General features: G+C 43.7%; 1 protein-coding gene across 2 annotated transcripts; it reads right to left on the reverse strand.

The window, feature by feature from the left end:
• Nucleotides 1-125: 125 nt before the first annotated feature.
• Nucleotides 126-15,428, reverse strand: LOC144035882 (calcium-binding protein 8-like). Of its 2 annotated transcripts, XM_077545945.1 has the most exons (6): nt 10,113-15,428; nt 7,949-8,073; nt 5,599-5,742; nt 5,250-5,362; nt 4,114-4,267; nt 126-2,022 (listed from the first exon to the last, which is right to left on the reverse strand). In XM_077545945.1, exons 2-6 carry the CDS (start codon nt 8,064-8,066, stop codon nt 1,895-1,897), a joined length of 657 nt encoding a protein of 218 aa, XP_077402071.1. In that variant the 5' UTR covers nt 8,067-8,073; nt 10,113-15,428; the 3' UTR covers nt 126-1,894. The 2 variants fall into 2 exon arrangements, with proteins under 2 accessions (XP_077402071.1, XP_077402072.1); XM_077545946.1 differs by lacking the exon at nt 10,113-15,428 and having other exon boundaries at nt 7,949-8,755.
• Nucleotides 15,429-15,789: the final 361 nt, after the last annotated feature.

Here is a 15,789-nt window from a genome sequence, read left to right on the forward strand (position 1 = left end):
TGATGAGTCCATGTCATTCAAAAGAGTCCTTAGTATGGTCGAGTAGCAAAACAAACGTAACGCAAAGGCCCGTGTAAACTCCCCATTCTGGTTATCCCATCAAAGAAGTGAGGACAAAGCGCAGCTTCTTATCAAAACAAAACTTTATTGCATAAAGGTGTTTTTCTTTTGCACATTTTGCCCAGTTGGAGCTGATATCTTGTATTGCTCTCTTCTATCGCCTCACATGTCAAGGGTAAGGTCACGCGACACAAAAGGTGATTTGCATATTTGCCCCCATGACATCACCAAAGCCTGACCTCCACCAGAATACATTTGAGTTGATGTTCAACTTTGTTTTGAACAGTGTTACTCCTGCCATGAGGATTAAATTCCAACATTGCGATAAGATCATCCCGAGTTGCTGACAAGCCCCAAAATGAACCATGCTCTCGCACGCGTTCAAGCATCATCAGCGAATGTCCAAGGCGAGCATGTTTTGGATCATGTTCAAAAGCAAAGTGTTCGTGCTCACAGATCGTTGAAGCGCCCGCTACCATCTTGATTCAGGCCGGCTTCAAAATCAACAACACATCTTGCATTTCTCAAGTCGTGTCGAGCGGGACTTGCGGCAACACAATTTGTGTCCATTCAAAATCCAAAAGCTGCTTGCTCGGCGAGGAGCTGCCAACCCTGAAAGATTGTTGGACAATTTTGGCTGCTTGAACCTACCACATGGTCACATGCTATATATTCATATATCATTCATTTACAATCACCTTGTGGTTATAACCACTGATTTAGTTTGAAATCAACTCATAAAAAACAGTAAATAACTTCTCCATGCTAATATAAATAAGTAAATATATTATTATTAAAAAAGTGAAACATTATGCAGTCATGTCGCTACTATTCTGGGTCACAAATGTGACGTTCAAAATGTGAAAAAGAAACGTTTTAGTTGTGATGTCATAGTCAACTTTTTCTGAACTTCTTGAATTGGCCACCAGGGGGCAACTTTGCATCTTAATTGAGTCCTTCACCACCACCACACGCGCCGCCTGCATACAATACAATAGCTTCTTAAACGCAAACACAAGAGTGTGTGTATGTGTGTGTGTGTGTGTGTACGTACATCGAATAGCACGTGACTCATCTCAAGTGTACTTCTGAGATGACCTACATACAAACGCATACACACGGAATTACAATGAGATGTTCCTCTCCAACTTTCTTTTGACCAGCATAGGCTACATCAACTCTTCACTGTCCTCCTTTTACCACACGCACACGCACGCACGCACGCACGCACACGCACACTCAGACACGCCTGCATTGAAATTTCAAGTCGGACCCCACAATGGTAGTTAAACCTGGAAAAACATGCGTGTATGGGCCCCACAATGCAGCAAAGACAAAAGCACACGCACGCACACACACACACTCCACAATGTCGTTGACGCTCGGCTGATTGCGCCCCTTGTTGACATGTTAAAGTGTGGTGACCGCACACGGTTGAAGAACGAAACCATGCGAGCATGTGTCTATGAGGAGGAGTTGGTGGCGAGAAATGGCTTCAAGAACCTGATGAGTATTTTTGTTGTTGTTTTTCATTTCATCAGTAAGTGTGAAATCCAGTTTAAAGGGTGGCCTCTGTCCGGAAAGCATCAAATCAAAGTGTCCATATTTTTGTCGTTTTATAAAAGGATCCCAATTTGTCCAGTTTGAGGTTGCGTTTGTGTAAAAGTGTGACATCGTGAAAGCAACACAAGCAGACGAGACGTCAGAGGTCGTTCTGCTCCTGAGCTCAAAGAAAGAAAAGTTGACAGACTTGCCGGGTTCCGCACGGGCGCATCCACGGGTATGTCCGTCCGGGTCCTGGGAGAGTTTGGGGGAAGGTCATAGTGCAGCGTTTTCACTCCATGCCGTTGCGCAGCATCTGGTTGGCGGCGATGAGCATGACGCTGATGATGAAGGCCATGGCGAAGGCGCAGATGAGACTTTTCCTCACGCACGTCTGCCGATTCTTCTTTTTGGGATGCACTGAAGACACATACAAGAAACAGCACGTGAAAACATTGCTTATTTATTCACCAGAAATAATGATGTGTCTCCTTTGTCTATCCATGCTCGTGATGTATAGTGACGAGTTCATGGTTGGCACCAGATGCTTGTTATTTCTCTTTTTCATGTCAAATGTCGACTTACGTGACTCATTCAGTGTGGCGCCATCTTCGTTAGACATGCAAAAGGGTCCAAGTGTCTCCTCAAATTGTCCTGATTCAAAAACCAATTTGACACTTGCTAGTTGCGAGCATGTCACGCCACACTATTGGATGAAAGACCATTTGGGCGTCATCAAGAAGTCAAAATGTGTTCAAAGCCAAATGAGATGAAGGGCAGGAGGTGGGTGGCATCCCACCGGACCTCACAACCACAGCGAGGAAGGAAGGAAAGAGATGGAAAGAAGGAAGGAAGAAAAAAGATGGAAAGAAGGATGCATGGAAGGAAGGAAGGAAAGAAAGAGATGGAAAGAAGGAAGGAAGATGAAAGATGGAAAGAAGGATGCATGGAAGGAAGGAAGGAAAGAAAGAGATGGAAAGAAGGATGTATGGAAGGAAGGAAAGAAAGATGGAAAGAAGGAAGGAAGGAAAGAAAGAGATGGAAAGAAGGATGGATGGAAGGAAGGAAGGAAAGAAGGATGCATGGAAGGAAGGAAGGAAAGAAAGAGGTGGAAAGAAGGATGGATGGAAGGAAGAAAGGGTAGAATGAAGGAAAGAAAGATGGAAAGAAGGATGGATGGAAGGAAGGAAGGAAAGAAAGGAAGGAATAAAGGAAAGAATGAAGGAAAGAAAGATGAAAGAAGGATGGATGGAAGGAAGGAAGGGAGGGAAGAGATGGATAGAAGGAAGGAAGAAAGGAAGGAAAGATGGAAAGAAGGATGGGTAGAAGGAAGGAAGGAAGGAAAGAGATGGAAAGAAGGATGGATAGAAGGAAGGAAGAAAGGAAGGAAGGAAAAAGGAAGAAAAGATGGAAAGAAGGATTGATGGAAGGAAGGAAGGGAAGAATGACAGAAGGAAAGAACAATGGAAGGAAGGAAAGAATGATGGAAGGATGGCCTGTGGAATTCCACTTCTTCTCCCTCATCTGCAAACTAGCAGAGATCTTTCATTCCTCCTTCCTCAATGGCGCATTTGTCTCCTTATTTGTCATACTATATCTCTTATTATTTTGTTTCCTCATAATATGTCTTCTTCTGCATCAAACCCCCCCACCACCACCACCCCATCTTCCTTCTTATCTGTGTCGTGTGGTTTGTCTTGTTGCGTGCGTGCCACTTTGTCAGTCGGGAGTAGTCGTCAGTTTTTGCTGAGCGTTGTTCTTGTCACTTTGTTTTAAGCGTCGTAAGTCAAATGTGAATATTTCATAGCAGACAATTTCTAAATAATGAGCCGTCAAATTTAGCTTGGACTTTTCTTTCCTCTCCTTCATCATCCTCATCCGCATCCCGTGATCTTCACATGTTGAAAGCGGGTGAGAGGAGGATGATGGCAATCGACCGCTTTCAACCTCAAGTCACGTTTGCGCTTTTGAACTTACGGAGAAAACGCAGCATTGGAACGTCTGCGGTGCGACACTCAAACGATTGCGCCTAGTGGACTGTCCGGAGGGTCTTTGAAGAACCCCAAGATGACTTTGCGTCCAAGTCAACGTGAATTGTTGCCTTTGTGAATTGGGATGCTTGTCAACGTACGCTAGCGCATGAATGGACACAAAAGATCTCACTCACAATGTCGCTCAAACGGCTAAGCCTTGATGCTAAGCTATCCAAAGCTAAGTAGCCAAATGTAGCAAGCGTTCGTGCTCAGCCAGTCAAGCCTTAGTGCTAATTCCAACCGCAGCTAAAGCATATCAATGTATCACGCTATTTTCATGCTTAGTGCAAGTCTGGCGCGAGACAGGGTCTGAAGCTGCACAGGGGCAGGCTAGACCAAGTTTTAATATTTGACCTGACTTGATTTGACGGTTCCTCTCATTCGTTTTGAGGTTGTTTGTACAACTGTGACTTGAATTGAGCTGCCAAAGAAGAGCGTGTGAGCGAGGGCCACACTTTGCGGAAGTTGGCGTTCTGACCTCCCTCGTACTCGGGACAGTTCCCCGACGTCTCGTTCAGGCTCTCCTCCTCGGTGATGATGATGTTCTCGATGTCCTTCATGCTCAGGTGGTCACGGAAGGCGTGAAACAGAACCTGCTTCAGCTCGTCCAGAGACAGCTGCTGCATGTCAAACTGCACACACACACACATGCGCGCGCACACACACACACACAACAACAAGACAACACACGCAAGGTGACTTTGCTTGTCACTTTTACTGAACGAGATGCAATGTACGCTGCCGTGTGTGTGGTGTGTTTGATTCATCTTTAGGTGCAGTGTTGAGGAGCACACTTTGTCTCTCAAAGTCACACTTGAGAGGTAATTACCTCAGCCAAGGAGAAGATGTTTTTGTAGACGCTGTTGCATTAGCATTATTAGCATGGATGCAATTGCAGCCTAAATGTTAGCTTGAATCTTAAGTGACATCATATCGGCTTCCTGTGCCTTCATACTAAATCAAGCTAAAATAAGCTAAGATAAGACAAGCTAAACACATCTAAAAGACCTTTTTGAAGTCATCATGCCGGCCCGAGCTAACAATTGGAGCTTGCCGAGCCCTCATGCTAGCTATCAAAACTATGCTAGCATGGTAAGCTAGCCAAAGATTAGCTTTCTTCTCGTCATCAGCGCGTTCATCTTCCTCAACCTTCAGTCATGTCGAAGTCAACAAAACACGGCTTTTTCTTCATCATCATCATCATCATCCTGGTGCTCTTCATCCTATTCCCGAGACGTCGCCACCAAGGACGAGTCGGCAGCAGGACGGCGAGCGTCAGCGTGTCGATGAGCACGCGCTGAACATCATGTCTACGCCTCAAGTGCACTAAGGATCGCTGTGTGGCAAAACACACGCACACACACACACACACACACACACACTCCCACAAGGAAACAAACTTATAATTCAGCAGACTTTTTTTTTCCACTGAGGCCCCGAGAGGAATCGAGTCTTTGTTGTTCTCACGGTACACAGGAAGTAGGTAGTGTGTGCGTGAGAAACTAGGCTGCGTTGAAAGACAGGAACTGATTTTGGAGCACATAGCGAGAGACGAGAAGGAACGACTGATGACATCATCATCATCATCATCATCATCAATATCATCATGCTCACCTGCCAGAAGATGTTGTCGATGGTGTTGCCGAGGAAACCTTCTCTGTTGTCGGATGACAGCAGCTTTGGCCCGAGTATCGTCATGAACTCCTCAAAGTCCACCTGCCCGTCACCTGCGCGCACACAGACTAGATCAGTCGAGCGCAATATCAGGCTAGATTAGTCGAAAGCTAAACATCTGATCGCAGTCGCGTGCATTCATCCGGATACTTTTATCGGAGACTCATGAAGACAGACAGGAGCAAAGCTTGCCATCGGTCAAATATAGTTGAATGAAGGAGCGCTTGATAATGATGATGATGATGATGATGATGATGATGCGTGCACGTGGCGCATGTAAGTCCCTCACCGTCCATGTCGAGCCTCTGCATGATGATGGCGAGCTCCACCTCGCTGGGCATGTAGCCTAGCGAGCGCATGGCCATTCCCAGCTCCTGCTTGGAGATGAAACCGTTTCCGTCGCGGTCCAGCACACGGAAGGCCTCGCGGATCTCTGACGCACACACACACACACACACACACACACACACGCACATGCAGACTTTTGAGGAGTTCATGACAAGACCAAAGTGAGAACTAATTGAAAGATGGATGTAGGGTGGGGGCGTTTGCTCACTCGCTCGCTCCCAACAAAGAAAGGAAGATAAAGAAAATGGCAATTTGTTTGTATGCAGGAGGGGAGGAGTGCATGCTTCTTCTGCTGCCCCCTAACGCAACTCCACGTGCGTGTGTGTGTGTGTGTGATTGATGAAAGGCCTGGAGGAGGCGGCCATAGAGCGGCGGGTGCACTCGGAATGATTAACAAGCTCAGATGATCCTTGAAGAACCTTCAGCAGCCCTCAAGTGGATTTGCCAGCGGCGCCGCATCAACGCATGACATCAACAAGCCACATCAGAAACACAACATCAACACACACCGGCGCACAACGAACGGCAGCATGACGTCAAGGGCAAGATGAGCCCACTGTGGCGTGCGATGTGGGACGTCCTTCAGGCCGACCTTGGCAAACGCCGGCCGAACAAAGAGCGGATGAAGGGAAGGCGTGAGGATGATCTGCTGGTTGGCCACCATGTGTTATCCATCCATCCATACATCCATCCATACATCCATCCATACATCCATCCATACTGTGTGACAGCAAGTGTTGTGAGGTTCTCCATGAGACTTGAAGCCCCAAATGCCCTTTTGACGTTGGCAGCAAATAAAAGCGAGACCATCCTAACTTTATTTATGACGTTCAGGTTACGAGGCATCGAATTATAGAAGCATTATTTTTGCTTAGTATTTAATTTGTGGATTTGAAAAAAATATATTATTTTTTAAGTTTTTAAAATTGTTTTTGAGTTTTTACTACTCTATACTCACTGTGACCTTTAAAAAAAAATGCACACAATAAATTGACTGTATTAAAAACAAAAACTAATAAAAATTCAAAATAAAGCATTTTTGAAAAATAAAAACGTGCAAAACTCAAAAACAAAAAAAGTTAACATGACTGCAAACAAAAAAAACTAACCATTACAATTTAAAAAACAAAAAGGTAATCGCAAACACAAAAACGGAATCGCAAACACAAATAAAAAAACACAAATACAAAAAAAAAAAGTAATCGCAAACACAAATAAAAAACACACAAAAACGAAAAGGTAATCGCAAACAAATGAAAAGTAATTCATTTAAAAAACAAAACTGAAAACTAAATGTGTAACCCTGCTCCATAATTATGACATAAGCATTTTGACATATACATTGTGGACTAAAGAGTCCACTGAAAATCCCGTTGCAGTACCCGGGACGTTTTGCTTTCATTGAGCTTGATGACCGATTGCAAACGGAGCAATCGCTACAGCCGGCTAGCAGTCGCTAGCGTATCGGTCCGCACCTCGCACCAAAGGGAGAAGCCCGCCATCCTTACTTTCTTCCCAGTCATATCTTTGACTTTGAATGTGCGTGGCTTTCATGGGCGGGGCCTGGCCCGGCGAGTGACGTGGGAGTCGGCCGACGAGGGTGCCGAGTTTGCTGGCGGTCGAGCGGCTAACCTCTTAGCTCTTTGACTGCCAGACGTTTTCAGAACGGGTTGTCCCCAGTGCCAGCCGATTTTAAGCATTTTGACTGATCTTTCAAGGTCCACAGAAAATGTTGTGTTTGGACTATGGAAACACACATACTACCAAATGAAAGATTGGACTCTCATCTTTCATCAGAAAAAAAAAGTTTGTTTCTACCTTATTCCGTTCTTCAGTAATCAACAACAGAAAATGGTTAGTTTCACCTCTGTTTTGAAACAAACGTCTTTTAACGTCTTTGGCACTCCTCCATAGGATTTTACTAAACGTTATTTAACGTTTTTGGCAGTCAAAGAGTTAGCCAGTTTGTGCGTCGAGGGACTCGGTATCAGCACATCTTTTTTTTTTGAAGGCTCAAATGATCCCAAACTTCGCACTCTTTCCTCCTGGCCTGCATTCGTTGCTAAATACCAAATCGCTCTCACTCTCAGCACTGCGCTATTATGCACAATGCTACAGTTTGTGTGTGTGTGTGTTTTTGTGTGCGCGCTGCTGGACCTGATTTCACGCCAAATGATCCCACAATCAATCCAATCAATAACGTCTGATGCTGCTAAATGTTCCGCCACTGCTGACCTTGGCACAAAAAAAAGTCACAAACGCTACTAAACGGGATAAACGGGACGACTGACCTCCAAGCTCCTCGGTGGAGATGCTGGTGAGCTTGAAGGTTTCGGCGCCTTGCGTGAGGGAGCCGCTCAGGTAGTTGTCGGGGTAGAGGAGGCCCGCACGCACGTGATGAAACGGCATCTTCCCCCTGCGCACACACACGTGCACACGCGTACAAAGGCAGGATGTGAGGGGACGACTTGCACGTCCGCCGACGAGAATGCAACAAATGTTGTCATCTTGTTCCAATTAGAGATACAAAGTCATCGTTTTCATCATCATTATAAATAAATTGAAAGCATTAATAGATACTAATAAACAATTAAATTGTATTATAAATATTATTATTATTAATAATAATATTATAACATATTTATTTATGCTATTTTGCATGTTTTTTTTTTAACAGTTAGCATTGAGAGAGAAATGTGAGAAAATATGAACGTCTGTCTGAGAAAAGTGTCTGGTGAGGGGTTTAATTAAAACATGTAAAAAATAAAGCTGACTACTACTTATTACTACCGTCTGTGTTAAGGACTGTCCACAATTGACATATTCCAAGGGGACATAAGTGGCACAAGTTTATCAAATACATTTATCTATCAAGTAAAATATTATTTATAATTCAAAATATGATGATACCTGTCATTATCTCATTCCCTGCCATTGACGGCTATAGACGTCAAAAATTCAGTTTAACATTTTTTCCCACTTTTGTTAACAAGAGTATGAAAACCTAGATTTTTTTTTGTATTAGAACAGATATAAAATCTGTGATTAATCGCGAGTTAACTAGTAAAGTCATGCAATAAATCACAGTTAAAAATTGTAATCGCCTGACGCCCCTAATTTTTAATAATATTTTCCTTATATAAAAAAAGAGTATTTAAAAAAAAAAAGAAAAAATATTTAAAAAAAAAAAGAAAAAGAAAAGATTATTAAAAGTTAGGGGCATCAGGCAATACAAATTTGTAATCGTAATTAAGCACATGACTTCACTAGTTAACTCATGATTAATCACAAATTTAGTATATATAAAAGAAATAGTTCAAATGAATTTTGACGTCTATAGCCGTCAATGGCAATGAATGAGTTATTGAGTATTTGAGTGACATAAATATTCACAAAAACACCCTAACAACCTGCATAATTTGAATGTATTCTTTGGTAAATATTCTTGTAGAATATTGTATGACATTTTGCAGAAGATGTATGAAGGAATCTAACGAACTGTAATAATGTGTCATTTGTTAAAATGCTCGTTAAGTGAAGTTGCATAAATGGTGTCAATTTATTTTTAAATGAATGCTATGTTTTTGATACAAGAAATGCTCATTTTAAACTGAAATGCATATTTGCTGCGCTTTTCTTTGGCTTTCTGGCAACACAGGAAGTTTTGTCACATTCAAAGAAATATTAATAATAATAATAATTTGTATTTGTAATGCACTCCCACATATAAAAAAATATTGGTTTAACCTTTTTCAGGATAACACAAGCTTGAGATGAGCCCTTTTTTTTTTTTTTGCTTGCCTCTGCATCCATAAGCAAACACAGTGCAGCTCAGCTTCTGGCTTGGAAGCAGAAGGAATGTTTTGATAGCACAATAATAATGGTTCAAAAGATTCGAAGTGTTGTCTGCATCCTCTTTTTGGCAAAAAGCAAAGAATTTTGGCATTTGCTTGCATGTCATGCAATGTGTCCGTGTTTCCACAAAAGAAGCAACTTTGTTACCCTTTTCTACTAAACCATCAATTAAAAACAAAGGAACACACTAAAATTAGATTTTTGCCACCTGACACCTTTTAATGACATTTTGGTTTTTTTTGCCTTTTAAATCCCCATATGGGATTTTTCTGAGCGTTCTAAAACCACAAAAAAAAAATAAAAAAAAAAAATAAAAATAAAAATAAAAATAAAAAATAAATATATATATATATATATATATATATATATATTACGAAAATCATATGTACGCATGCTGTTAATCAAAGTGAGCAGTCAGGACACACACACGTACACAATTGAAGTGTGCGTCCATGCACAGTGTGTGTTTGCCATCAAGATGTTGTAATTTGTCTGCACACATTCGCGCTGGCAGTTTGCCTCACAACAGGTGCAGGCGGGAGTGTGTGCGTGTGTGCGTGCGCGTGTGTTTTGGGGTGGCGGGGGTTTAATGCAGCCTACCTGCAGCGCGTGGAGTCAGCCGGGCCCCCGCTGAGCGTGCCGGTCCCCCCGCTGGGCGTGTCGGTCCCCGGATGGCGATGACTCTAAAGGAGGTCGGGACGCGGCGGGAGGCGGCTGCCGCTCGGGTCCGTCTGCTCGCGCGCTCGCCGCGTCCGCTCATCCGCACGCGGCCCGCGCCAATCACTCAACCAATTAATCAAGTCGATGGATCAATCAAGTCGGTCAACCTCAAACCCCCGCCTTGTCGGTTACGCCCACGCCTTACTGGGAGCGAGGCATCAAGGCAAACGTTGCGTCCGTTCATCAGACGCCAGGAAACACCAACGCCACGCACGCAGACAAGCGAGAGCAAGAGGAGAGCGAGAGAGCAAGAGAGAGCGAGTGTGAGAGAGCAAGTCCACGCTCAACGGTGTGTGATGGGGGGATGCCTCAGACACACACACACACACACACACGCACACACACAGACAGAGGGAGCGAGAAACTCATCTCTCCTGCCAACACGTATAAGCTGCGCATGTGTGTGCGTTGGCATGATGCATGTGAGTACACACACGTATGATGCGCGTACTCACGACGAGATCTGATCTCCAGTCTGAGGTGTTGCTCACCTGCAGCTTGAAAGCTTTCGCTCCTGAACATGACAACCATCACTTAGTGGCTCTTTAATGAGCACAACATGAAAAAGTCATTTCCGCCTTCTCAATTTTGTTTCTTTTTTTGCCATAGTTTCTCACTTGAATGTTGAAGAGCATCAACACATCTATCCATCTATCCATTTGACATCCATTCATCCAACATCCATCCATCCATTCAACATCCATCCATCCATCCATCCAACATCCATCTATTTATTTAACATCCATCATCTATCCATTTAACATCCATCCATCCAACATCCATTCAACATCTATCTATCCATCCATCCATCCATCCAACATTCAACATCCATCCATCCATCATCCAACATCCATCTATTTATTTAACATCCATCCATCCATCCTTTCAACATCTATCTATCATTCATCTATTCATCCATTCATCCATCCATCCTTCCATCCAACATTCAACATCCATCCATCCATCATCCACCAATCCAACATCCATCCATCCAACATCCATTCAACATCTATCTATCCATCCATCCATCCAACATTCAACATCCATCCATCCATCATCCACCAATCCATTCAGCCATCCATCCATCCAACATCCATCCAACATGCAACATCCATCCATCATCCAACATCCATCTATTTATTTAACATCCATCCATCCTTTCAACATCTATCTATCATTCATCCATTCATCCATTCATCCATTCATCCATACATCCATTCATCCATCCATCCATCCATCCAACATTCAACATCCATCCATCCATCATCCACCAATCCAACATCCATCCATCCAACATCCATTCAACATCTATCTATCCATCCATCCATCCAACATTCAACATCCATCCATCATCCACCAATCCATTCAGCCATCCATCCATTCAACATCCATCCAACATGCAACATCCATCCATCATCCAATATCCATCTATTTATTTAACATCCATCCATCCAACATCCATCCATCCTTTCAACATCTATCTATCATTCATCTATTCATCCATTCATCCATTCATCCATCCATCCATCATCCACCAATCCAACATCCATCCATCCATCCATCCAACATCCATTCAACATCTATCTATCCATCCATCCATCCAACATTCAACATCCATCCATCCATCATCCACCAATCCATTCAGCCATCCATCCATCCAACATCCATCCAACATGCAACATCATCCATCATCCAACATCCATCTATTTATTTAACATCCATCCATCCAACATCCATCCATCCTTTCAACATCTATCTATCATTCATCTATTCATCCATTCATCCATCCATCCATCCAACATTCAACATCCATCCATCCATCCATCATCCACCAATCCAACATCCATCCATCCAACATCCATTCAACATCTATCTATCCATCCATCCATCCAACATTCAACATCCATCCATCCATCATCCACCAATCCATTCAGCCATCCATCCATCCAACATCCATCCAACATGCAACATCCATCCATCATCCAACATCCATCTATTTATTTAACATCCATCCATCCTTTCAACATCTATCTATCATTCATCTATTCATCTATTCATCCATCCATCCATCCAACATTCAACATCCATCCATCCATCATCCACCAATCCAACATCCATTCAACATCTATCTATCCATCCATCCATCCAACATACAACATCCATCCATCCATCATCCACCAATCCATTCAGCCATCCATCCATCCAACATCCATCCAACATGCAACATCCATCCATCATCCAACATCCATCTATTTATTTAACATCCATCCATCCAACATCCATCCATCCTTTCAACATCTATCTATCATTCATCTATTCATCCATTCATCCATCCATCCAACATTCAACATCCATCCATCCATCCATCATCCACCAATCCAACATCCATCCATCCAACATCCAGCCATCCATCTCTGCCTTTATAAGTCTAAACTTGATGACAAAGATGATGTTGTTGCCTACAATTGGAACCCTGACCAAAAACTAACAACAACAGAGTGACACACTGCACATTGTAATTGTTGGTCAGGTGTCATATGAAAGAATGAAAAGACAAAATTCAAACAGACCGGTCGCCAACATTGTTTTTCAAGGTGTCAATCAACAGCTGCTCTCTAATATCAACAACAACAGGCCAGCAGGTGTTGCGACACACACACACACGTCCTCTGCTTGTAATAATATTATTAATGCACGCATACACACACACACACACACACACACGCACACACACACACACACACACACACACACACACCCACACAGTAAAGGGTGTTGTAAAGCACACAAAATGGCGGCAAGCTGGAGGTAAAAGTTGCGGCTTGTCCTGTGAGGTTTGAGTCTGCAGAGCCTCATGAATAATGCAACACACCACATTGACATTCCTTCCCGCTTTTCCACTCCGTGCGTGCGTGCTTGTGTGTGTGCGCGCGCGTGCGCGTGTGCATAAGCAGCAGCAAGCAAGGAGAACATTAGGACCTTGCAACAGACTGTTAACTACAAGCGACCTCCGCCAAGGCCCCCGAAATTAAGGCAGATGGCGGTGGTGGTCAATTTATTTTGTGGCGTGCCCGACGACCGACATGCCAACGGAGGATGGAGCATTCTGTTTGTCGTCTGGCTATGAAAACAAATTAAGAAAGGAAAGGTGTCAGTCGCGTGCATGCAAAATTTGTAGGCGAGTCGTAGCACTCGCTCAACTGGGCTCTCAAAGTGCAAGAGCAGGCCACGCTGAAGGCAGGAAACGGAAGGAGACACGCTAGCAAGCTTAGCAAGTTCAAAACAACTTCATCCATCCCTCAAAGTAGAAAAGTGACAAAGTTCCGCTGCTCATACGTCAACTAAGCTTCGTGTTGCGAAACTTAACTTTGTCTGCTTGAAACTTTACGTTGACGCCTTAAGACCCGTGACTTCCTGCGGCTGCCGTCTGCACCAGAAAGTTCCTGGTCTTATCTGGATCTGCAGGTTCAAACGCATCCAAGGCAAAACAATGCTGCCTTGGAGAGAGGCCTGCTTGCAAGCATGCGTGAAAAAACGCCCAATGTCGTTAGCCACGCCCACTTGAACACATTCAGTCCCCGCGGCGCGCAAACACCAACGAAGAAGAAAGTGCTAAGCGGTTGGTTAGCGTGTATTATATTCACTCAGCTTCCTGATATGATGGACACACACACACACACACACACACACACACACACACCCTCAAAGTGTGTTTAAATGTGCATCATGCAGCAGCAACATCTTCATTATTTAATAAAGTTTTGGCACATTTAAAAAGCTTGACTGAAACAACTTTTGCATTTTTTATGGATTTCAGGACAACTTTGAGCTCATCAGCACTCAGTCACACATGAAGCGCACACACTCACACAAACGCTTTGATTTTTACATACACGCATGCGCACACGCGCACGCACGCACACGCACACACATTCTCTCGTCATCCTCCTCTTCCTCGCCTCCCTCCTCATCCTCCTGTTTTGTGCTTGACTGCCACGAGAAGATCAGAATAGAAAATCATATCAGCTCACTATTATTATAATTTTTTTCTTTTTCTTTTTTGCGCCAACTTTATGACGAAGTCAGCCACTTTTGAGCAACAACCTAAACAAACAGAAACAAAAAGTGTGTACGCTTTGCCGGAGGACAACAACAGCGGCAACGGCAAGTTTGCTGTTGTTTGTTTTTCAACTGCACGCTGGAAGAAAGACACGAAAAGAAGAGAATCAACTGAATGAAAAATGAATCTCAGTAGAAAAAAAGAAAGAGCAGCAGAAATGTTGACGTTCTTTCCTCCTAGCTTAGCAATTAGCGTATCGATTTTTAATTGGTCGCCCCTTGCTTGAAGCTAGCGAGCGACGTGCGTGTATTGCGCGCGTACTTTCAGTTGACTTTTCGACCAGATTACCAGTGCTTCAGCAAGCGTCTTCGCTCACAGCACCAACTAGTGGCCTGGCATGCGCACTACAACATTAGTTTCTAACTTTCTTCCAAAGCAGAAACAAAAAAAATCAAGTGAATCGAAATGATGTGAGATCAAAGCAGCACACGCACATGCAGTTTGAATTCAAAACAGATTTTTTTTTTCTCGTGATAAGACAATCAGTGCTGCTCGCTGGCTAACAAGATTAGAATCCGTCCGTCCATTTTCTCTCCAGCTTGAAAGGCAATTTTTTGGATTCAAGTCAGAGTTGAAAAGTTCACCAAGTGAGCGAGTACGACAAACGCTCATTAATATTCGTAACTTCTGTCTCGCTTCCGTCTAATTGCTTCTTCTTGTTACAATTCAGATGATTTGAGTTGAAGACTGATTTCTTATTTCAACAGCTGACCTCAAGGTGACCCCAGCGTGACCCTGGGGACCAGGCTGGTCCATCTCCTCAAGACACAAATAAGTACAACATGCTTCAGTATGCTTTGGTCTCTATGGCAACAGGCTGGAGAAGTAAAAAAAAAAAAAAAAAGCGAGAGATTATTGCACAAGGTCACCCCTGCAGCAGCTGTCAATCACAAATCCCGCTTTCGCATTCTTTTGATGAATGACATCTCGTTTTGACTTCCCTCAGCTCTTCCTCACTATTTACTCCCATCATCGTCATCATCACCACCATCAAATTTTGAACCTCATTGTGGCTCATTCCAGCTCGCATCCAGCTATCTTCTCACTCGCCTGACCTCCAACTCTCCTTCTTCGCTCCTCCTTCCTTCCTTCCCTTCCTCCCTCTCCCCTTCCATCCATCCTTCCTCTCTCCTCCTTCATTCACTCCCTCCTCTTTCCTTCCACCCACTCTTTCTTCATTCCTCTATCCTCCTTGATTCCCTCCTTCTCCTTCCTTCCTTCTAAATCCCGCTTCCATCCTTTCTTCTCTATCTTCCCACCATCATTGCTTTCTCCCTCCTCCTTCCCTGTTCCTTCACTCCCTGCTTCCGTTCCTCCCTTCCTCTGACCTCCTTCCTTCAATCTTCCCTTCTTCCTCCTCCTCCCAGCTCAGCCTCCCAACTCAACGCATCCCGAACTTGGCCGCCCCTCCCCCTCCCCCTCCTCCTCCTCCCCTTC

This window comes from Vanacampus margaritifer, chromosome 16 (assembly GCF_051991255.1).
Source record: "Vanacampus margaritifer isolate UIUO_Vmar chromosome 16, RoL_Vmar_1.0, whole genome shotgun sequence".
In the NCBI taxonomy this organism is placed as follows: Eukaryota; Metazoa; Chordata; class Actinopteri; order Syngnathiformes; family Syngnathidae; genus Vanacampus; species Vanacampus margaritifer.